We start from the raw sequence: 20,980 nt of genomic DNA on the forward strand, positions 1-20,980 counted from the left end.
TAGTGGCTGCCTATCCAACTTGAGTATGAACGTCTTCCTGGTCAAATATGAACGTCTGGGCTGTTGATTTTGAACGTCGTGATCTTTTGAAGTGCACGTCTTCTGATTTGAAGTCTTGACTTTAATGCGCAGCATTTCCAGGTAATTCCAGCTGACTACAACGCGTTTCAGAAATACGTAGTGGACGTCTTCCTGAATTTCAAAGAAATTCTGAGCGTGCATCTCTTGCGCTGCTCCAAGCGCGGTGATCCCCATCAAACTTGTAGCAGACCATCCTCTGAGCTGTAATGGACCATCCTCCTGCTTACTACAAATTTCAACTTTTCTTGTAGCAGACCATCCCTCAGGTGAATACAGATGTGTCTCAGACTTGGATCATTTTTGTATTTCACACTGGGTCCAGGCAACCATCCCAACGGCTACCTTGAATGGAAGTCGACATTTTTCACCGGGCCATGGCGCGCAAAATTGTTTGTTGCCACTGAGTGCTACAGGTAGCCTTGCCGTCTACCCCATACCATTCAGAGTTTGTACGCTACTCCTGTGACCTCCAGAACACGAGCGACACAATAGACAAAGTGTTATTCAACTCACCTGACACCGTTGCAGACGATAAGTTCACAAGAAAGCTTGATGAACCGCCATACCAGCAGGAATTCCTCTTAATTATCGGAATTCGATCCTTATCTCTTGCCAACTTCGACAAGACAACGTGGCTGTCTGGCTGAGCGGGCGCAGTCACAGCCACTTTTCTTTCGCGTGAAAGCATGTCGTACAAAACTCAAGAGAATTCATCACCGGCGAAATCTACTCAGACGTGCAGCCTTACGTCCCAGAAAACAGTTGCACATGTCGGCGATTTTCGACTGCATGCGAGACGCAACGCATAAAATCATCACTCAGCTGTGGTCGAGCGCTCCACATCGTCAACCAATGTGGAAGCTGGCCTTCCTTCCGTGCGTCCAGCCGCCTTCCATCCGAACACCATCGACTCTTCCATCCGAACACCATCGACAATACACGACTGATCATGGCGGCTCATAAACAGCAGTTTGTCCCGCTGGACAGGATAGATCCCGTCTCGGGCTTTAATACGGGGCACAACCCCAAGCGCCGCCTCAGTTTCATCTATGGCTTCGCTACCGCAGCGCTAGTCTGGAGCGTCACACCTATCTGCTATGCCATTCTTGCGTACCGCTTCTACTCGACCGGCCACCTCTTCGCCATCCCCCATGGCTATGGATTCTGGGCGATATTCTGGTACATCTATGCGCTTGTTGAGGTGCCGTTCAGCATCTACTTGTGGTTGCTCACCAAGAAAGCGGCTGCTGGCCCTCCTCCGCTCAGCGTAGATATAGACACCCTCCAAATCCTCCTCACGAAATCTCTCACTGCTGGACTCGGCCCTGCTCCCGGTTCCAAGCTTACGAAACGAAGCAAGGGCGTAGCTAAGGACAAGCCCAAGCAGTCGCCGCCGATGGGTTTGAGCGCTTTCAAGGACAAGCATATGGACCCGGACGACGCCTCTGTTCGTCGGGAAAGGCTGAGAAGCTGGTTCTTCTTTGCTCCCATCGAAGACATCTACGAGGACAACGTGAGGGAGTGGCTGGCATGGGCCTTTTCCGCTCGCTCGCTGAAGGACGCTCTAGCTGAGCCTCAATACGCGCACCTGATCAACGACGGGCTGGAGATGGTCAAGCTCCGCCTGGGTTGGCCGGATATGAAGAAGGGCTTGAACCCAAAGGTGAAAGCGATTCGACTTACCTTAGACCCCGTGAGGACGATGCATAGACCTTTTGGGTACTACGTTGTCACCAACGGCGTGTCCTTCGGCACCATGGCATGGCTTATGCTCACAAAGGGTTTCAGGCTCGAAAACTCGGGCAAGTGTAGCTTCCTCGTCAAGCCTGCACAGCCCAATAATTACAGTAGCATTAAAGGGGAGAAGGAGAGTCTGCCCATCGTCTTCCTCCACGGTCTTGGGATTGGCTTGGGGCAGTACATAGCGATGCTCAGCAAGCTATCCAAGCATCGAGATGGAGTGGTGATCTTGCTACAGCCCCATATCAGCACCAACATCTTCTCCCGGTATTTCCTTGCGCCCCCATCGAAGGACGAACAGGCTTCCTCGCTCATCTCAATCCTTGATCGCTACAAGTTCTCGCGCTGTGCCACGCTAAGCCATAGCAACGGCACAATGGTTCTCGGCTGGCTCCTCCGCGCAGCGCCCGAGCTTTTCGTACGCAACATCTTGGTTGACCCCGTATCGTTCTGCTTGTGGGAAGGCAGTGTCTGTTACAGCTTCGTCCACCGCCGCTGGGCAAGCGGCATAGAAGCCTTGCTCGGGTACTTTGTCGGCCGAGAGCTGGGGATCGCACATACAATCGCCCGCCGCTTCCTTTGGTTCGACATGATTCTCTGGGCTGAAGAGTTCCCAAGCCACCAACCGGCCGATTTGCAGTTTGTGTTTGGGGAACGGGACGTGCTGGTCGATGTGCCCGCCAGTGTGGCTTACTTGAGGGATGCAGGGGTGGGAGACGACTGTATCAGTGTGATGAAGGGGTACAATCATGGACAGGCGCTCATTGTGGATAATGCCGGGATGAAGTTGGCGCTCGAGCGGCTGGTTCCGAGGGCCACGTAGCGGAAGATGAGGTGTGGTAGAGTATAAACACGCTCTCGGCTGTATGCTATGCAGTTCTGTATTTTGTTCCAGTGACTATGTTGGTCAAATCTAGGCTTGTGAAGCTTCCGACGTTGTCGAAGACTGAGAATGCTGGGATCGAGATCGCTAATGCAGATGATGATGGGATTGAAGAGAGGAAGGAAGAAAGCGCTGCGACGCAGCCGCAACTTTGCGCATGTGGCCTACTTCACAAGCTTGCTAAATCTCGATCCGTGACCAGCGCCCGAACAAAGAAGGGCATGGCAAGAAGCTAATCCTCGCAAGCTGGTGGTGTGCACTTGCGATCAGGTAGCGTCGCATGCGGCAGCGTGGAAGCAGCAGGACCGGGTTGTCCATCGCTGTGGTCCAGCTGCGCTTCTCACAGCCTCCAGTCCACGTGTGGGGAGTGGAGGACAAGGCATCAACGCCGCCCATATGGAGTGACTGGTGAATAAAGTGAAGGTAGCGGTTTGATTGCATTTCGATAAGCAGACTCGTTGCTCAGATCACGCAGCGTCTTGCACAAGCTTTGAGGTCCTACTTTCCAAAGTCTACGGCGAGGGACATAACGAGGCAATGGCAGAAGTCCGATCCTATTTGCATAGCCGTGTCAAGGTGCCCCAATTTGAAGTGGCATTAGCCCTGTTCAAAGCTGACATTGTTCAAGCGAGCCAGAAGGACGATTGCAGCATGGTCACTGCAGAATCAAATATGCTTCCACGATAGCCCTGGCCTCGCCATTTTTAATTTGAGTGGCAGCCGTATCGAGCAGTGGAGAGTCAAACCAAAGAGCCGGAGCGCTCCTCGATCAAAGGACCTGTATGGCAAGAGAGCTTTTCCCCTGCCAGACCGGCAACCTGACCTCAAGACACGTGTTGCGGCTCGCTCCGCGGACATAAGCTGTCATTGCCGATGCTCGTCAATTCGGCGGCACGATACACCAAATTCCGGCGAAAGAAAAGGCCGTGCACGTTATTGCCGACACGAATGCGATCCCGTGCCTGTCATCGTTGAATCCATGCTTTCCGGCTGAAGGGTCGCATCAGTTGAGAGGACCTGTGTGTATAAATGGGGCTTCGGCGGCTCGCCCTCGAATGCGAACGCATCCCACGCATTGACCTCACCATCTCAACTAAAACGTCGATCAAGAGTCATGTTTGAACACTCGCTCATCCTCGTTACGGGAGCCAACGGCTACATCGCCTCTGCATTGGTCAAGAAGCTCGTCGACCATGGTGCTCGAGTCAGAGCAACGGTTCGTCGGGAGGCATCAGGTGAGCAACTACGAGAGACGCTCTCGCCGGATGCAAAAGGGTCTCTCGAGATTGCCATTGTGCAAGATATCACGGCCTCTGGCGCCTTCAAGAGCGCCTTGCAGGGCGTGACCCATGTTTTCCACGCGGCCTCTCCCATCCCTGGCGCGGGCAAGATCGATGCCAAACGCGATTTCATCGATCCCGCCGTTGCCGGCACCATGAGTCTCCTGGAAGACGCTCACGCTACCTCTTCAGTGGTCAAAGTCGTCCTCACCTCGTCAATCGCAGCCATGCTTGACGCAGCAACCATCCGTCAGGCCGGTACTTACACATCGTCGGACTGGAATTCGATCACCTACGACACAGCCATTGCGCTCAACGACAAGCTGGCATCCGACAATCCTGCAGAGGTGGCACAGTATTCCATGTACATCTATGCGGCGTCCAAGACGCTGGCCGAGAAGGCTGCGCGCGACTTTGTCAGCGAGAAGAAAGCACGTTTCGCGTTCAACACAGTTCACCCTGCGTTCGTGATTGGCAAGCCTGCGATACGTGATGCTGGCCTCAACGGAAGCAACGCCATCTTTTGGAAGGCGTTGACGGCCAGACCGATCGATGCTGGTGACGCGATGCACCTCGTCAGCTTGCAGGACACGGTCAACGGTCACGTCAAGGCGATGGAAAGCGAAGAGGCCAACGGCAAAAGGCTGATTCTGTGTTCGGGTGAACCGCTCACTGCGGAACTCATCAACTGGGCGAAGGACCGCGGTGGATCCAGCCTCGCATTCGAGCGAGTTGACCTTCCACACAACGTGGAAGAGCTCAAGCGTAATGTCAGGAACTTCGATGTGAGCGAAACGGAAAGAGTGCTCGACATCAAATTTGAGTCGGTTCGAGAGACGGTCGATAATTGGGTAGATTGGATCACGGAGGAGCGGATTACCAAGTCGTGATCCGTTGTCTTTGGTGTGTTTGTATCGTAGTCTTTGATATATCCGGCCCTTCTCTCGCCATGTCACGTCTTCCTCAAGTTACGAACATCCAAACTTGTCACATCCTCTCGCATTGCAAGAGAACAACGGTGTATGACGAAGCCCTTCCGCCTGAGAGCTGAGAGTGATACTTTCTCCCCCTTCACCTGCCGATCAGCTTGTGTGTAATCAAACCGGTGCAAGGCAGCGTCGGATGGTGGAACCGGCCTGTCTTGACGTGCATCCTTCGCTGAAGTGAATGCTTGCTGTATCGGCGCTATCCTACTGCGCCGGGGACTAAATTGGTCAGACAGCAGGAGAACGGCGGTCTATTGTTGTCCACCGCGGAAGGGCGGAGAATGGCCAGGAACGATCGGAACACGCAGACGCCGCAGCGCTTGCAGCTCTATGCAGACGGACGGAAGTCGTCTACACGGGACTAGCACGATATAGACGCCGTTGGCGTCAATCTTCTCTTCCGAATCGACAGCGCGGAACGGGTCGCGTGCTGCTGCTAACTCCGCGGAGATCAACACCTCGCTCGACGTCCACCTCCACCTTCAGCGTCAACGACGCTCGATATGCGCGTTCGTGCTTGCTGCAGCTCCGTTGGACCCTGAACGCATTTTCGAGGCGCGTTTCATAAGTCAGCTGCAGCCTTGACCAAGCGCTCGGAGTTAGGAAGGACGAGCGCTGCGCGGCGGCATCAACATCATTGTTGGCAACACCGTGGAATTAGCTTGCCGTCGCCGTCGTCATTCTTGTTCTTTGCGTGACTGTCGACCGAGGCATAGTTGCGCTCGACCCGAAAGCATAAAAGGCTGCTCTTCTTTGAGCCATCTGTTCGTCTCAAGCTTCTCATTTTCCACACAAAGCAACCAACACGATCAAAGATGACCTCACCCTCGACACCCCGCTCTGTCGTCGTCACTGGCGCCAACAAGGGCATTGGCTACGAAGCAGTCAAGCAGCTCTCGCAAAAGCTTCCCAATGCTACCATCTACCTCACCGCACGTACGCAGGCCAACGGCGATGCTGCTGTACAAAAGATGAAGCAAGAGGTTTCAAGCCACGACTTTTCCAACGTCCGTGTCTTGCTGCTCGAGATCGTCGACCCGGAATCCGTCAAGCAGGCCGTGGCATCCGTCAAGGAGCAGAGCGGAACATTGGACGTGCTGCTCCACAACAGTGGCATCTCCGGAATCGATGGGGATTACGGACACCCAGAGGTGTTCAACGTCAACGTTCGCGGCGCCAGGGCTTCCATCGAGGCTTTCTCGACCATCCTCACAAAAGGTTCGGGCAAGGTCATCGTCGTCTCCTCTGAAGTTGGCGCATGGCAGACGGCTTCGCTGCCGAAGGAGCTCCAGAGCAAGCTGCTCGACGCCCCCAACACGTCTTGGGATCGAGTCGACGCATGGATCGACGACTGGCTCCGCTTGAAGCAGGGCAAGGACGGTGTCAAGGAGGCTTGGAATCCGGTCGATCAGCTGGTCAACTCTGGATACAGCGTCAGCAAGGCGCTACTCAACGCATACCTGCGTCACTTTGCACTCAACGACAATGCACCCAAGCTCGCCGTCGTTTGCCCCGGCTACTGTGCCACCGACCTCAACAACAACTCTGGATACCGATCGGCAGCTGAAGGCGGAGAGAGCGTCATCTGGCCAATCTTCAACGAGTTCGAGCACGGCAAATTTTACCAGGATGGCAAGCAAAAGCCTTACGACTATGCTATCCCTGCCGATTTCTTGAACAACCTTAAACCGCCGCAGTAAGCCTCGGAAAAGGTGGGCGACATGCTTAGCATACGAGACAATGGTGTCGGAGTGCAACGAACATACGCACCTCTCATCACGGGCCTGCGTTCAATAGTGTAGTCCTCAGTGCTCAGCTGTTTCACAACAATTCGAAAATCACACTGCATCTAGAACAAGAGCTTGATTGGGAGACCGAGAGCAGTCACAGTGCGCGAGTGACAACAGAACAGACAAACGAAAGGACAGCATAGGAACAGACATCAGACTTGTCGGAGAACTTAGAGCTTGGCCTCGCGCTCTTCTTCGGCGACGGTTGCAGCGATTGCTCGCAAATTCTTCCACACGTCATCCAGAATTGCATCGACGAGCTTGGCGTCGAAGAAGCGCGAGTCAAAGTGACCTGCAAGCGACAACACGCCACCGAAACCGAGCAGCGCGAAGCAGACGGTGGCATCCGTGGTTCGACCGCTGATATAGCCCCTGTTGACGTAGATGTAGTCTCCCTCGAGGTTGGCTGGCCTGCCTTCCAACGAGCCACCCTTGGCTGTGAAGAGCCGGTTGAAGACGTTGTCACCCTGCGATGTCAAGGTAGGCGGACAGATGGCGGGAGAGTTTTGACAGAGAGCCACGAGCGGATCTGTGCCGGCCTGTTGCTGCTTGCTGGCCGTCTCTGCGATGTTCCGGGAGACTTCGTCAGCCACCTGCTCCAACGTAGACACGATATGCGGGCTGGCGAGAAATGCCTCTTGCCTTTGTCGGATCGTCTTTGACAGCGCGATCAGCTCATTCAAGCTTAGATCACGCCCGCGTTGCTCCGATCGAAGCTCGTGTGGAGAAATGTAGCCGGATCCGGGGACGATGGCCATGTTGACGGGAGAGCGACTCATGAATGTCTCGGCGGGGAACCAGCGACTGGCGTGCGCAGAGTAGGCTAAATGTGCCCCTGGCGTCTCGTCGTCTTGGGCCGTGCTCGCCTTGCAGCGTCGATCAATGCTGTTGACGATGCACGCGTAGACGAACGAGGGAACGGTGATGCCGAGCTTCTTGTGCGCCTGTCTCACTTTGCGATACTCGTTGAAATCCATCTCCCTCTTCAGATTGAGCATGGTCATCGGTTGGCCGTGGGCATTGCCGAGCGAATACTCGGGGCTCTTTGCTGGAGATTCGAAGCGAGGGACGCCGATCGTCGGCAGCGCGCTGTTGGTGAGCCGCTCGCCAAGCTTCTCCATGCCTACATCGAGGTCGGTTTCCGTCGGTTTGAATCGTTCCTGGTAGGCGGTATCGAGGCTGATGGGCAGCTTGCCAAGAACCTTCGATACATCCTCGGGGGCAAAGAGGGCCCCAAGTGCCAGACGCGGGTCTGGAGTTGCCTCTAGGAGCGAAACGAGCTTGTCACTCATCATTGCTTCCAAGATAGCGCAGCATTGAACATGAGCTCGATGACCGTTGAGGACGTGAGAGGCATTCAACACGATCGAGGGCGATCCTCGACGTGGATTCAGAACGAGATAGACACGGAATTGCTTTCCAGGAGGCTCGATGCGATGGTTCGAGTTGTAGTTCATCAGCTCCTCAGTGGTGGTACCATCGTCGACGACGATGGCGGTGTCTTGGATCCATTCTTGAGCCTCGTCAGCGGTCTGCAATGCTGTGAAGGTGACGTGGTCAAGATCCAGAGAGCCATCGGTGGACGTGGTTGTCGTCCACATGCCGAGCTCTGGCAAAAAGCCTCTGACGGCCCAGACCGCCAAGCCAAAGCGTTGTCGAAGCTTCTGCGCCGAGACGTTGGTCTCAAAGTTGAGGGTGACCGACAATTGGAACTGTACAGTCAGGCCAGCAATTACGAATCCATCAGCTCCAGAACGAAGATTCACTGAACGGCGAAGGCTGACTGCTGTACTCACATTGCCATTCTGATAGTACTCGGCGTAGTTGAGCATCTTTTCGACGCCCACAAGGGGCCGTTGAGCGGCGGTTTGCGAAACGACCTTCCAAGCGCGCTGCTGGACCTGCATTGTAGTGGATTGAGTATTGCCTTGACAACTTCAAAATGGACGTCGTGAATTCGTGGATGGCAAGGCTAGATGGTGGTTGAGCTTAGGAAAGGGGTCAGAAGCTTCCTCGAAACAGAAGTGGTACAAGGGAGGTAAGGTTACAGGCACCCGACTAGCTAGGATACGCTCAACAAAAGGTGGCTGAAATTTGGTCCGAGCTTGTCTTGCTGCAGGGTCTGACTAGAGTGAACGGCCGACACCGCAATCCTACGATCTTATGGAGGCATGCACGCACCTCCTCGGACTCGAGACTTGTATCGCACGGCTCCTTCGGTGTCTTCATTTTGCGCGCACTGTTCGTGAACACCATGATGAACACTGCATGAGGCGAAGCGAAGCGCTGCTCGAGGTAAGATCTTACCCAAGCGAGAGTACGGCCGTGCAGCTGGAAGGCTTTGAACATCAGTCTCAGGTGGGATTTGCAGGCAAACAAAGCCACAGCTCGGCGCTGATTGCTTGCGCCACAAGGCTGCGAGACATGAAATGCGATGGGCCCCTGGTTGTTCACGGGCAAAAACAGTCAAAAGCATCGGCCGTGAATGCGAGGTTCAGCCAACTGCGCCTGTCATCACTTACCGCGACAGAGGTTTCGGATGACAGGCGCTGTCCAGCATGGCAACTCGATTCTCGCGGACTGGCGACATGCGGGCTCGGCAAAGGATCGGTAGCGTAAAGCAAACGCGCTAACATTGCCGACGCAGTCTTATCTGTCACCGCACCGAGCTCGACCGAATTTCGCGTACATTTTTTTCGTCCTTTTTTATTTGTTATTTTGGCTTTTCCCACGGATTTCTTTTTTTCGTAGAACAAAACCGATGCATGTAGGTCAAGGGAAGAGGAAATGGCGATTACAGAAACAGAGACGGTAGCACGGGCAGAGACCTTCGGGGCCAGGCGGAATTGTCATGCGCATATGAAAACATTTAGTGCCTCTGCTAGTCAGTCGTGGATTTTCCTCCTTCTGATGGCTTCGAAATAGACTGTAAGCCCTAGCCCTTCAGATGTTGGTCAACCAAAGCATGCGTACCGGTCGTGGTGTTCAAGTGCTGACATGCTGCAGAAAGGACGCAAAAACTTAGTGAGACACCACAGTCAGCAGCCGCTAGTAGAGTGGAATTGACGGCACCAATATGCTACTTTCGAAAGCCCACTAGTCGTCAAGGAACCATGCCACGGTGATTGTGTGTCAGCGCCTTCGAAGAGCTGGAGTCATCTCTTAGCCTGGATACTGTGCAGTGGCTGAAAGTGATTCCGACTTTGACCGAGGCTAGTCCAGACTCGGTGCGGCGTGTTCCGTGTAGGTTTCCTGTTAGACCAGTACGAAGGCACTACTGGAGTGAACGTGCAATGACAGATGGCACTGACAGACCGGCAGCGTTCCTGCCATGTTGTTCTGGTAGTGAACGACCGTTCCTAGACACCTGTAGCTAGAGACGTGGCTTCAGACGAGGCTGAGTCCAGCCGAAGCTTAGTGGCAATGGTTGTTGGTTTCCAAATTCTCCGATATTCGATCCCTTGTCGTAGCAACTGCAATGTCGTCACCTTATCGCTTTCGACGCTAAGCCGACACCACCCTGGGGCTTGCCTTTGGCGTACCGAATAGTTGTGATAAAAGGTCTTGAAGAAGGACGCTGTGAGAGCGGCTGTGCGGCGAGTAGCTGGCACGTTTCCGCCGAAGGTGTTGGCTGTCATCACACAGGGTCGGAGATTTATTTGCAAGCGAGCTCGTTAGCTCGTTTGTAGATTTGATTGTCGTTGCCGAAGTGTGCAACACGCGAGAATACCGCTAAAATCAGTTTTTACCAACACTTTTTTTTCCACTCTTTTGCTTGTACCGTGACTGAGCGAACTAGTCGCTGCAAGTTCCGGGCTCGGCTTGCTGATTCTGTTCCCCTGCGCCTCTTGATAAGAGCCGGAAATGAGGCGCATTTCCGGGCCTTTGTGATTGGTTCCTCTGCGCATGGATTCGCTTGGAACGAGGGCCTTGCTTGGCAGCTGCTCTGGCCGCGATTTGGGCGCATCAACTGTCAAACATGGCCGAACTGCCTAGTTGGCCGATCGCACATCATGGCAAACTTCCTCGTTGCTCGCGAAAGCGCCAGAAGATGTCACCTGCAAGCCTCCTCCTGCAGACGGTCGCGTTGACCCCGAGTTTCTGCGTCTAGGCCCGTATCAGTTCTGAGAATGCACGATCGACGCACTAGCTTCATCTTCGCAGTCCATGAGAAAACTGCCAGGCACTTTCACAACCTTGTTTGTTTCGTTGACATACCGTGCAGCGTCCTTCGTTGGCTTGATACTGTACTAGCTCTTGCCACGACGCTCGGAATCCGTGGTTTCCCAGACTAGCCGCAGTATCATGGTTCGTGCTAGTATGTCTCTTCGGCCACATACAAAGCATCTCTAGCTCGATCGGTTGAGGCTACACACAAAGCAACATGATAAGCATCTTTGCCGATGTCGGAAGAGTCTGTGTTGTTAAGGTCCGACAGCGCTCCGTGCGCTAGTCCACGCGCAGAGCGGTGTGGAGCGCTTTGACTTTGCCTGTGTCCTTGCCCTACCGGCATCGTGGCTGACATGGGGGAGCTCGGTCCCTCTCGCTACAGATCCTGTGGTGCCTATGAATCTTGTGAGAATGGGCCCCTTCTTCGTTCGTTGGCGCTCAATGTCTTCGCCATTCGATGTTGATGCCTTTGCAGTTGAAAGATGTTCTGTTGCTCCTGTCTTCCGGCAACTGATCCGTCCACCATCCGACCGTGCCTTCCTTCTGTCCGCATCTTGATCGCATAAAACGTCTCGCCTTTGAAAGCAGATCTCCCGACGTCCCTTCCTCACCGCAAGTCAGGCCAAGTCCACCTTCAAATCCGAGCCTTCGGCACCCCTCGCACGGCACTTCACACTCGAGTGATCCACCATGAAGGTCGCACTCCTTGCCAACCCTGCTCGAGGAGAGATCAACGTCCTCCTTGCGACGGCGTATGAGCTCATCCGGCTAGGTCACGATGTTACGTTCCTCACCGGCTCTTCTTTTCGCAATGCCATCGCCGAGTTCAGAAGCGAGCAAAACGATCCCATACTGGCAGCCAGGATCCACTTTTCGGATCTGGGCAGCGCGCGAGCGGTCGAGGACTTTACACGAGGCATGCAGTCGCATCTCAAGGGGCTCCGTAAGCCACCTGGCGACTACAGCAGCATGGAGATCTGCCAGATTGTCGCACTCGTAACAGAACAGGAGTTCCGCGATGCTGCCACCACCGTGCGTGATCGCTTGCTGGAAATCGATCCTGACATGAGTAAGTCTATCGTGCCTTTAGGTCATGACCGAACATCCTTGAAGGGAGATCAACGCTAACGTTGTCACTTCGAATCACCTCGCCCACTTTCACAGTTGCGGTCGATGCGCTCTCACCCAACCTTGTCACTGGCTGTCGCATGACTGGTCTGCCGTGGATGTTCACCGTACCGTGCTCGCCATCTCTGACTGCCACACGCAAGAGTTTGTTCGACCCACATCCCATGGGACGTAGGCGACAGAGGACGGTCATGTCCGCGCTCGAGAACTTCAAGCTCACCATCGTCGAAACGTACGGCAACGCCACCAAGAAGGATCTGTACGCACGACGCGCGCTGCTCAAGAAGGAGTTCAAGCTGAAATCGATGGGATTCAACGCCGACAGTGCCATTGTTCCTCCTCTCTGGAAGGATCCTAATTGCGTTGGCGGTATCCACTTCAATACGCCGGGCCTCACAGATTCGATTCGACAGCCTCATCAGATCACATTTGTCGGAGCAGGCATGACGAGTGATCCCGAGAACCACGATTCACCGACGCACGATGCAGCTAGTTTCGTGAAGCAGCTGAGCCCGTCGTCGTCGACCACATTCAAGCCCGTGCTGACTTTGCTCTCAAAGCCGAGCCGAGATGCGGATGTGGAATGGATGGACGAAGCGTATGCGGCCGGCGAGTCGGTGGTGTACCTCAACATGGGGAGCATGTTCCTGTGGACCGACGCCGAACTGCGATCGTGTCTACGCGCATTCGAGCGACTGCACAAAACAAGCGGAGGCAAGATCAAGCTGCTGTGCAAACTCAACAGGCCAAAGCGTAACCCTGGCAGCCCAGGCTCCGCCTCACCGCCCTTTACACCGGACTGCTCCGAGAAACGACCGGTGGTGGACTTGAGGCGACCCAGCGGTGCCTCTACGCTGGTAGCCGAAAAGATGAATGACGCGATCAACCTGCTCAAGCTTCGACGCAACACGGACGCTGAAAAGGGCTACTCGCAGCACACGCTCTCGGAGTTTGAGGGTCTGGAGTACGTGCGCTTCACACGATGGGTGCACGACCAGCGCAAGATCTACAAGCATCCTGCGCTCCGAGCTGTGATCCACCACGGAGGCGGCAACTCGTTCAACGAGGCAGTCCACTACGCGCTCCCACAGATGGTGCTCTCGCAGTGGTTCGATACGCACGAGTACGGCATCCTAACTGAAAAGTTTGGCATCGGACTGCGCAGCAAGCATGCGCCCCGTGTCGACGAGGACGATCTGGTCGCCAAGATGACGCGCTTGCTGGAAGGCGAAGAGGCGGACAAGATCAGGCGCAACGCCAAGGTGTGGTCGGTGCGCAGCCGAAACGCCGGCGGTGCACCTGCTGCGGCTCGTTTGATCGAGACGCAGGCTACGCTGTTCCGCCAGCAGAAGCAAGCCACACGCGCTGCGCTGCAGACTCAATCGGTGGGCGAGGAGGAGAGCGAGGTGAGCTACAGCCCCAAGGTACTCTCGAGCGCGGCTTCCACCGTCGGCTGCGACTGAACCAGTCCCGCAGTCTCCTTTTCCAGACCCACGGTACCCTCTCCTGTCGAATCGTCTTTTGCGCCGCTTGCTTTTCTGTCTAATCTAGAGTTACGTTCTCGATCGCAGCTGTACAGTAATCTTTTTCACGGGAAATATACCAGAGATTCTGTTAGTATTGAACATTCGTCCGTACATGGAGGTGGGGTCGCGCCCATTCAATCTTCTCAGCCTGAGAAGAGTAAGCTTGACTGATCATTACATGAGCCGGCCGGAGCAGAGCGAGTCATGGAGCGGCGAGCACGGACCTTGTCGTGGGCAGATCGTTTTGGCGGTGAGACCCATCGCTGGACGCCAGTGGCGAGATGAAGCGGGGACGGCCTCAGACTGCGACTGTCGCTGAAGTCACATGCTTGTCGACCAAGCTGAAACCAGAACCGCCATCCATATTTCGCGACGTCGATGTCCAACAGCAACATTTCCACTCGAATCTCGCCAATCGTTGTGCAGCAGAGAGAGGTGATACGAGAAAGGCAAGTTCGCGGTCCGCTAGCCGCTGACATTTCGAAATTATTTCAGGTTAAAAGTCAGAATTCATTTTTGTCATTTGGACGAAAGAGGTGCAGCGCCCAAGGGTCTCAGCCGAGGGAATATCATTTGAAATACAGCGGCGTGGCTGCACCTGTGTCTTGGGGCGAGTTGCCGACGCCTGTGGCCTGCCTCTGCAGCTGCTGCCTGTTCTTCCGTTGTCGAATTTCGGAACGCGTTCTCATGCTAAAAAGAAGTTGGCGAGCTTGGCGGTTGGCGTACATTGTATCACACAAATCGACACTGGCTCCACCCACGGTCTGAGCCACAACCTTAGAGCGGATACGCAGTAGTGGCTGCAGCGTCCCTGCATTGAGCTTTGCAGGATTCGTCCAGACCCGTCTCAAAGCATCGTGTTGCCGATCGTTACAGAGGCTGGAGAGGACACAAGGCGCGTGGCTGTAGGGGTCTCGCAACACGATCCTCGAATCAAGGTGGGCTATGTGGCGACAGGGTGTGCGACAGTGTTTGAAGCTACTGGACAGTGCAACGAGTTTGAAGGACGCGTGGTGCTGCATAAGCGAACAGAGCACAAGGCTGCGATAGATCTGGTGGGCAGGCACGTTGACGGACGAATAGAGTGTGCGCAAGTGGATCGAAGCTTGATTGATCTAGCTACTGTACCGACGGAGCGAAACTCGAGCCTAGCATTGCGAGCGACAGTCGAGGGAGCTACTGTAGGCCCACATGTTAACCGCAACTTTCGTGCGACGCTACATTGCTACTGTGACCGGCCTTATCAGTCGCTGTCCGAACCGTCTTGTGGGTCCGCGCTCGCTTTGTGCCGCTGATCATTCCCTTTCCCTTGCCAATATAACCAATTCTGAGGCGGACGGACTGCTCCTTCCCTTTCCTCCTCTTGGTGAGCTCCCACTCGGTCCACCGCCAACATGATCAACAACGCTCTTCGATCGCTCATCTGCTCCGCATCAGAGCAATCTCTCGACGACGCCCACGAGCACGACTTCAACATGTCCACGCAGCCGCCTCAGATCGACCAGTTCGAGTGGCACCGCGTCGAGGCAGACGTCTGGAAGCGAACCTGCCTCGGCCACGAGGCTTCCGCTTCGTTCAACGAAAACATCGCCGATGGACACACCGAGCTCACCTTGCTCACCACGTTTCGTGTTCACCAACCCAGCTGGTCGCACATCGCCGGCACTGAGCTCGAACTCGACCAGTTGGTAGCAAGGGCAAGGCAGGCATGGATTCAAGCAAGGTACTTGCGACCCGAGGCCGCCGTCGAGATGGACAGGCATATCGACCCGACGTCGCCACAGACCATGACGTACCGACTGCTTCGCGACGAGCATTCGATCCAAGAGTGGGTCGACGAGACCTTTGTCGTGAAACGAATCGGCGAACCGGGTGTCGGAACGGTCGATGAGTTGTGCGCCTACACTTACAACCGACCTCTGGCTACCAAGGGCAAGCAGTCCATGCTCTATCTCGTTCTTCCCAAGATTGGCGACGAAAGCCGTACCGCCCACGCTATCTGGAACGTCTCGCACGCGGTTACCGACGGTGGAAGCGTCGTCGACTTTTACAACGTCTTCCTGCAGTGCATGATCGACGCCACTCCATCCGCACCTTACGACTCGATCTACACACCGAGCTCATTCGAGCTCAACGTCCTGCCGCGGCTGCCGCGCAGCGTCGTGGCTGCATACCGACAGCAGTACAGACCCACACCAGACGACGTCACGAGCGCAAACAAGGCTGCTCAAGCCAACATGCAACTCATCGCAGACAACACAGCTCGCTCTTTGGCCCTCGTCCCTGCCACCTCGTGGAACCAACGCACACACAAGACCATCTGCTTGACCAAGGTGATGGAGGCCAGCGAGGCACGAGAGCTGCTCAAGTTCGCCAAGCAGGTCCACTCGGGTGTCACCTACCTCGCCTCGGCCGCCACGATCCTAGCTACGGCAGAGACGTTCCCCGAACGCAAGGCTTCGAGCCAAGGTGCCCTCATGGGGATGGTGCGCAACGCTCGACGATGGCTTTCGACCACGCCCGTCGACGGTGTCTCGGGCACATCGACGCCTCTGGGCTCGGATGCTGTCTTCCTCTGGGTACCTGTCAACACCCACCAGTCGCTCGAGCCCAGCTTTAATCGACTGCAGGATCTCGTCTCGACCGCGCGACACGTTGGACGCGAACTCGACGAGCACCTCACCACTGCGCACTGCATCTCTTCCCTGCCTGCTGCTGCCGATGGAGCCATCGGAGGACTCAACGCTCAATGGGCACACATCAACTCGATCGAATCCTCGCCCGCTGCTCCCACTCAAGCCGAGCTCGACAGCATCGTCGGGCCTCAAGCACCCGGCTTCTCCAGCGTCGGCGTCTTCAAGCTTTACCCGCGCTTCCAGCCCATGTCGGCGAGCGCCCGTGCGTCCGGCTTGTGGCTCGAACGACTTGACTTTACACACCTTGGGCGCCAAGTCAACGCTTCACCGTGGATCAGCATGCTGACCATCGACGGCAGGATCAAGTTCCAGTTGGGCTTCGATACAAAGTTCCACGAGGTCGAAAAAATGCAAGCCTGGCTCGACCGTACTTTCGCCTGGATGAGGATCTGCGCCGCTGCAGCTGCCACCACACGCACCTCTGTCTCGTCTTCTTCGGTCGATTTCAGCGCTCCTGCCTCTTCCCGTCTCTGATCTTTGCTCTCGCACCTCGTTTGGGTTTCACTGTCGGCATGGGTCCTTCGTATTGCTCTCCTGTATCGCACTGTCAGCTCTCGCCATTTGTGAAATTTCACGGTTTCCTACTATCCTCGTTTCTTGTCTTTTTTGGCCTTTATTTATCATATCAAAGTTTGGTCCAATTCCAACCGAGGAGATCGGCAAAACAAAATCGAAATCCGAATTTCGGGCGCAATCGTCACATGTCAAAACCGCGCTAAAGGACGCATCAGAGTCCGACGGAATTCGGAGAATAAGGCAATAATCTCTTGATAAGACGGAAAGAATATATATTTTATTTAATAATCGCCTCAAAGTGTGTGTGCAGCTCGCTTAAGATTTTAGCGTACCGGTGCATGCAGGCCGGTCAATACGGTGTCAGCGATAACAATGAGTGTCATTGATCTGTTCGCAGGCATTCAACCGACACGAAGAGTCACACGTCGCATGGAAGCTGCTTTAACTTTCAGATCGGATCGCTGGCTAGGCGTTCATTTGAACAATGAGGGCGATTGTGGCGCTTCATTTCGATCTCGACCCAAAGGACGCCAACGTTAGTCCAAAAGCCTAGCGTGTTAAAGAAGGCTGCTAGCTTTCAAGGCTAATCCAGACTCTCGTGGAAGAATACCGTATGGCGGATGACACGTTCCGAGAAGCGCTCTCGCTTGTCAGTCTACTGAGGAGCGTGACGCGGCTGGAAAGCAGCCGATTCGGCATCGCAGGCAAACTCAAGCAGTCAGAGCATGAAAATAGACGGCGAAGTTTCAGGACGGTGCCTCCCACAGCGAGCTTGCCAATTTAGGCAACCCTGTTTTTCACGCGAGAAGACCCGCTTCGGTTTCATATAGTGTTCGAAGATCACCAGCAAGACAGTCTCACTTCTGCTAAGAGTCAAGACGAACTCGGCTGCGGGATTGTTTGTTCCATGTTCCCATGCATCATCGTCGCTCTTGCCCTTGCCGTCTCTGGTTCTACCGCTTTGTCACTGTCACCGTCCTGCAGCTGGTCCTGTACGACAGCACTTGCACTCAACGACAAGCTCCACGATCTTTCACTCGCGATTGTCTCACCTTCCGTTTCTAGCCTTTCGTCTTCGCCTCGTCATTCGAATAGAGCCCAGCTCGGCTCGGTCGCTGCCGCCTCACTTCGAATTGATATCGTCTGCTATTTGCTCTTTTTTTTTCTGTTCCTCCCGGAACTTGTGTCTCCCTCGTCCGCCTGCAACGCGAGCGAACAGCCTTGTCGAGGTGCTAGCCGAGGTGGCTCACTTCCGAGGCAACCATCGTCCACCCTGGGAACATTTGCAACTATGCCAAGCAGCACTAGCGGCCGTCGTACTCGGGGCAAACGCTCCGAAGATTGCCACAGTCTGGCCGGTCTGACTCGGCAGGACGTTGAGAGCGATGGTGAAGCCAAGCAGGAGGACGAAAGCGCAGACTGGGACCACGGCATCGATCTCTATTCCAGATACCTCGGCTTGAACAGCGCTGAAGGAGACCGGACTCTGCAGCGGGAGCAAGATCGGCGTCTTGGGCCAAGAGGCCGTTCAGTAACCTTTGATGAGACGACCAGCGTGCTTGACAACACAGAGGCGGTGGTCGCGAGGCGGCAAGCGTACTGTGAGCAGTGGCGGCAACGAACGGCCGCGAAGGACAGCTCTCAGCCAGATGAGCAGTGGCAGCTGCAGCATGCACCTCCGGCAATCGTTCGCAGCGGCGGTGACAACAACCGTGTCGCTCCATCTTTAGCTTCCAAGCTTCGAAACCTTGTTCCACCGCCTCTTCCACCCCCTAGAAACTCGATCTTGCCGCCGACGCCACTCAACCCTGCGCTTAGCGGAAATCATCAGATCGTTGATTTCAGTGTCCGAGGCGGTCCACTCTTTGTCGAAATCAAGGGTACCTCCGGTGTTCAACGGAGACCTCCTTCCAGCCGGCTAGAACCGCCGACACAGCAGCCGGAAGCGCAATCGCTCGAACTCCCCTCAGATTCGCGAAGGCACGGTCGTTCCAACTGGGTCTTCTTTGACGCTGATCCCTTGCAGCTTTCCTCTCCACCCTCTCCTCCCGAGCAACAACAACTTCATCAACTCAAGCCAAGCCCTTCTTCTCGCCACCACTCCACATCCTCGTCTGTCGAGCTCTCTGCATCCAACGCAGTTCTACGCCAGCGACTCATAGCTCAAACATCCGTCGTCGCCAGCGAGGCCTCCCTTTCGAGCTGGTCGATCATGTCCGACGAGAAGCGCGCCTCGATCGAGGTGCCGGACAGCCCTGGGAGCTACTCGACCGCCAACGCTCCTGGCCTCTACAAGTCGAGCGATGCGTCTAGCGTCCCCGCGTATCCGTATCGGGAAAAGGCGAACATTTCCGAGAGCCCATCACAAGATACATCTCCTGACTCCACGGCGAGCGCCACCCCTACCGAGACGGAAAGCGAACTCGGCCCGAGGGTGAAGAAAGACCTGCGGTTCTGGATGATCTTCAGCGCGCTCATGCTGATCGCCTTCATCGCGGCACTCGACATGACCATGATCAGCACGGCGCTACCCTCGATCACCTCGGACCTTCCTCCGTCGACGATCGCCGCCAACTGGGTCACTTCGGCCTTCCTCCTGCCCATGGTGGCCTCGCAACCCATCTTTGGCGGTCTCTCGTGTTCGATCGGTCGTCCGTGGTCGATCAACTCTGCGCTCGTCATCTTTCTGGTGGGGAGCGTGGTGTGCGCCACGTCCAAGAGCTTCTTGATGCTGGTGGTGGGCAGAGGTATTCAGGGGTTGGGCGGAGGGGGGATCCACGCCATGTGCGAGATCATCATGTCGGATCTGACGACGTTGAGGGAGAGAGGGTTGTACTTTGGTCTGATCGCCTTGGTCTTTGCGGTGGCAGGGTTCGCAGCTCCCGTGCTGGGTGGTGCTTTTAGCGAACACTCTTGGCCTTGGATCTTTTGGATCAATCTGCCGATCGGCGCGGTAGCACTGGTCATGTTGATCGTCTTCCTCAAGATCAAAGTCCCACTGCTGACAGGCAAGGAGAGGTGGCAGAGGCTGGACCTGGTGGGAAACGCTATTCTGTTCGGCTCGGTCACTTCGATCCTGATCGCGGTGACCGAGGGTGGAATCAAGTACCCTTGGTCATCGTGGCAGATTTGGGTGCCACTCGTCGTCGGACTGTTGGGTATGGGCTTGTTCCTCGTGATCGAATGGGTGCCCAACCGCATCTCCCCCAAACCAGTGTTCCCCTTGGACCTGTTCCAGAACAGAACCGCCGCCTTCGCCTACCTGCAAACCTTCCTCCACGGCGTCATCTTCTACGGCGTCATCTACATCGTACCCATCTACTTCCAGGCCATCAAGGACCGCACGCCACTGCAGTCCGCGATCTGGTCGTTCCCCATGACCGCCCCCTCCTTCCCGCTGGCCATGGCAGCAGGCATCTTGATCTCGGTCACTGGCAAGTACAAGCTGCTGATTTTCGCCGGGTGGATCCTCATGGCTGCCGGTGTAGGATGGATGACTCACTGGCACGTTGCCACGTCCAAGCTCGAATGGGCGTTCTCGCAAGTCATCGCGGGAGCTGGCTTGGGCATCCTCTTCCCGATCACCCTTCCACCGATCCAAGCCGCGCTCCCGTCGTCTCGACTGGAAAGCGCCACGGCAGCGTACGCCTTCACCCGCACCTTCGGTGCTGTGTGGGGCATCACCGCTGCCACCACCATCTTCTCCACGCAGACCGCCAAAAACCTTCGCCCCTACTACGCGCAGCTCAACCCGCTCGGTCTGACCGACTTTACCGTCATCGCCTTCTCGGAAAGCCTCCGCCACCTGCCGCAGCCAATCCAGGGCGTAGTGAAGCGTGTCTACGCAGACGCCATATCGGACTCGTACTGGCTCTTCGTCCCTCTGGCCATCATCGGGTTTGCGACTACGTTTGGGATGAGGGAGTTGCCGTTGCCGGATTTCATCAAGTCCGAGGCAAAGATGGAGCAGAAGGAGGACTCGGTGCCGGCGTTGGCGAGCGGCGCGGAACATGCCGTGGTGGGTATCAGGACAGAGGTGCCGTCTACTGTGCCTTGATTGTAGTTTCTTATCGTTCGCTTTCTCACATGCTCAGCCTGTCTCATATTGTACGCTTCTATCGCAATCATTCGTTTCGTCTCTTTCACTTCACTTTGCATCGCTGCCAAGCTCGTCTTCTCTAAAA

At 55.5% G+C, this 20,980-nt stretch overlaps 8 protein-coding genes across 8 annotated transcripts; 7 read left to right on the forward strand and 1 right to left on the reverse strand.

Annotated features, from left to right (window-relative positions):
• Nucleotides 1-2,984: 2,984 nt before the first annotated feature.
• Nucleotides 2,985-3,698, forward strand: PHSY_004135 (hypothetical protein; the record flags this gene model as incomplete). The annotated part of the gene is made up of 2 exons (XM_012334751.1): nucleotides 2,985-3,112; nucleotides 3,425-3,698. The coding sequence occupies 2 exons, from the start codon at nucleotides 2,985-2,987 to the stop codon at nucleotides 3,696-3,698; spliced, it is 402 nt and encodes a 133-aa protein (XP_012190141.1).
• A 120-nt stretch (nucleotides 3,699-3,818) lies between these two features.
• Nucleotides 3,819-4,874, forward strand: PHSY_004136 (potential oxidoreductase; the record flags this gene model as incomplete). Its single annotated transcript, XM_012334752.1, has 1 exon — nucleotides 3,819-4,874. The coding sequence occupies one exon, from the start codon at nucleotides 3,819-3,821 to the stop codon at nucleotides 4,872-4,874; it is 1,056 nt and encodes a 351-aa protein (XP_012190142.1).
• A 911-nt stretch (nucleotides 4,875-5,785) lies between these two features.
• Nucleotides 5,786-6,670, forward strand: PHSY_004137 (short-chain dehydrogenase; the record flags this gene model as incomplete). The annotated part of the gene is made up of 1 exon (XM_012334753.1): nucleotides 5,786-6,670. The coding sequence occupies one exon, from the start codon at nucleotides 5,786-5,788 to the stop codon at nucleotides 6,668-6,670; it is 885 nt and encodes a 294-aa protein (XP_012190143.1).
• Nucleotides 6,671-6,930: 260 nt separating this feature from the next.
• PHSY_004138 (hypothetical protein) lies at nucleotides 6,931-8,592 on the reverse strand (the record flags this gene model as incomplete). The annotated part of the gene is made up of 1 exon (XM_012334754.1): nucleotides 6,931-8,592. The coding sequence occupies one exon, from the start codon at nucleotides 8,590-8,592 to the stop codon at nucleotides 6,931-6,933; it is 1,662 nt and encodes a 553-aa protein (XP_012190144.1).
• A 3,028-nt stretch (nucleotides 8,593-11,620) lies between these two features.
• On the forward strand, nucleotides 11,621-13,521 carry PHSY_004139 (glycosyltransferase; the record flags this gene model as incomplete). The annotated part of the gene is made up of 2 exons (XM_012334755.1): nucleotides 11,621-11,999; nucleotides 12,095-13,521. The coding sequence occupies 2 exons, from the start codon at nucleotides 11,621-11,623 to the stop codon at nucleotides 13,519-13,521; spliced, it is 1,806 nt and encodes a 601-aa protein (XP_012190145.1).
• A 267-nt stretch (nucleotides 13,522-13,788) lies between these two features.
• Nucleotides 13,789-14,879, forward strand: PHSY_004140 (choline phosphate cytidylyltransferase; the record flags this gene model as incomplete). Its single annotated transcript, XM_012334756.1, has 2 exons — nucleotides 13,789-13,834; nucleotides 14,461-14,879. 2 exons carry the CDS (start codon nucleotides 13,789-13,791, stop codon nucleotides 14,877-14,879), a joined length of 465 nt encoding a protein of 154 aa, XP_012190146.1.
• A 99-nt stretch (nucleotides 14,880-14,978) lies between these two features.
• On the forward strand, nucleotides 14,979-16,754 carry PHSY_004141 (hypothetical protein; the record flags this gene model as incomplete). Its single annotated transcript, XM_012334757.1, has 1 exon — nucleotides 14,979-16,754. One exon carries the CDS (start codon nucleotides 14,979-14,981, stop codon nucleotides 16,752-16,754), a length of 1,776 nt encoding a protein of 591 aa, XP_012190147.1.
• A 1,333-nt stretch (nucleotides 16,755-18,087) lies between these two features.
• On the forward strand, nucleotides 18,088-20,853 carry PHSY_004142 (major facilitator super; the record flags this gene model as incomplete). Its single annotated transcript, XM_012334758.1, has 1 exon — nucleotides 18,088-20,853. One exon carries the CDS (start codon nucleotides 18,088-18,090, stop codon nucleotides 20,851-20,853), a length of 2,766 nt encoding a protein of 921 aa, XP_012190148.1.
• Nucleotides 20,854-20,980: the final 127 nt, after the last annotated feature.

The sequence above is a fragment of the Pseudozyma hubeiensis genome (assembly GCF_000403515.1).
Source record: "Pseudozyma hubeiensis SY62 DNA, scaffold: PHS39, whole genome shotgun sequence".
Classification (NCBI taxonomy): domain Eukaryota; kingdom Fungi; phylum Basidiomycota; class Ustilaginomycetes; order Ustilaginales; family Ustilaginaceae; genus Pseudozyma; species Pseudozyma hubeiensis.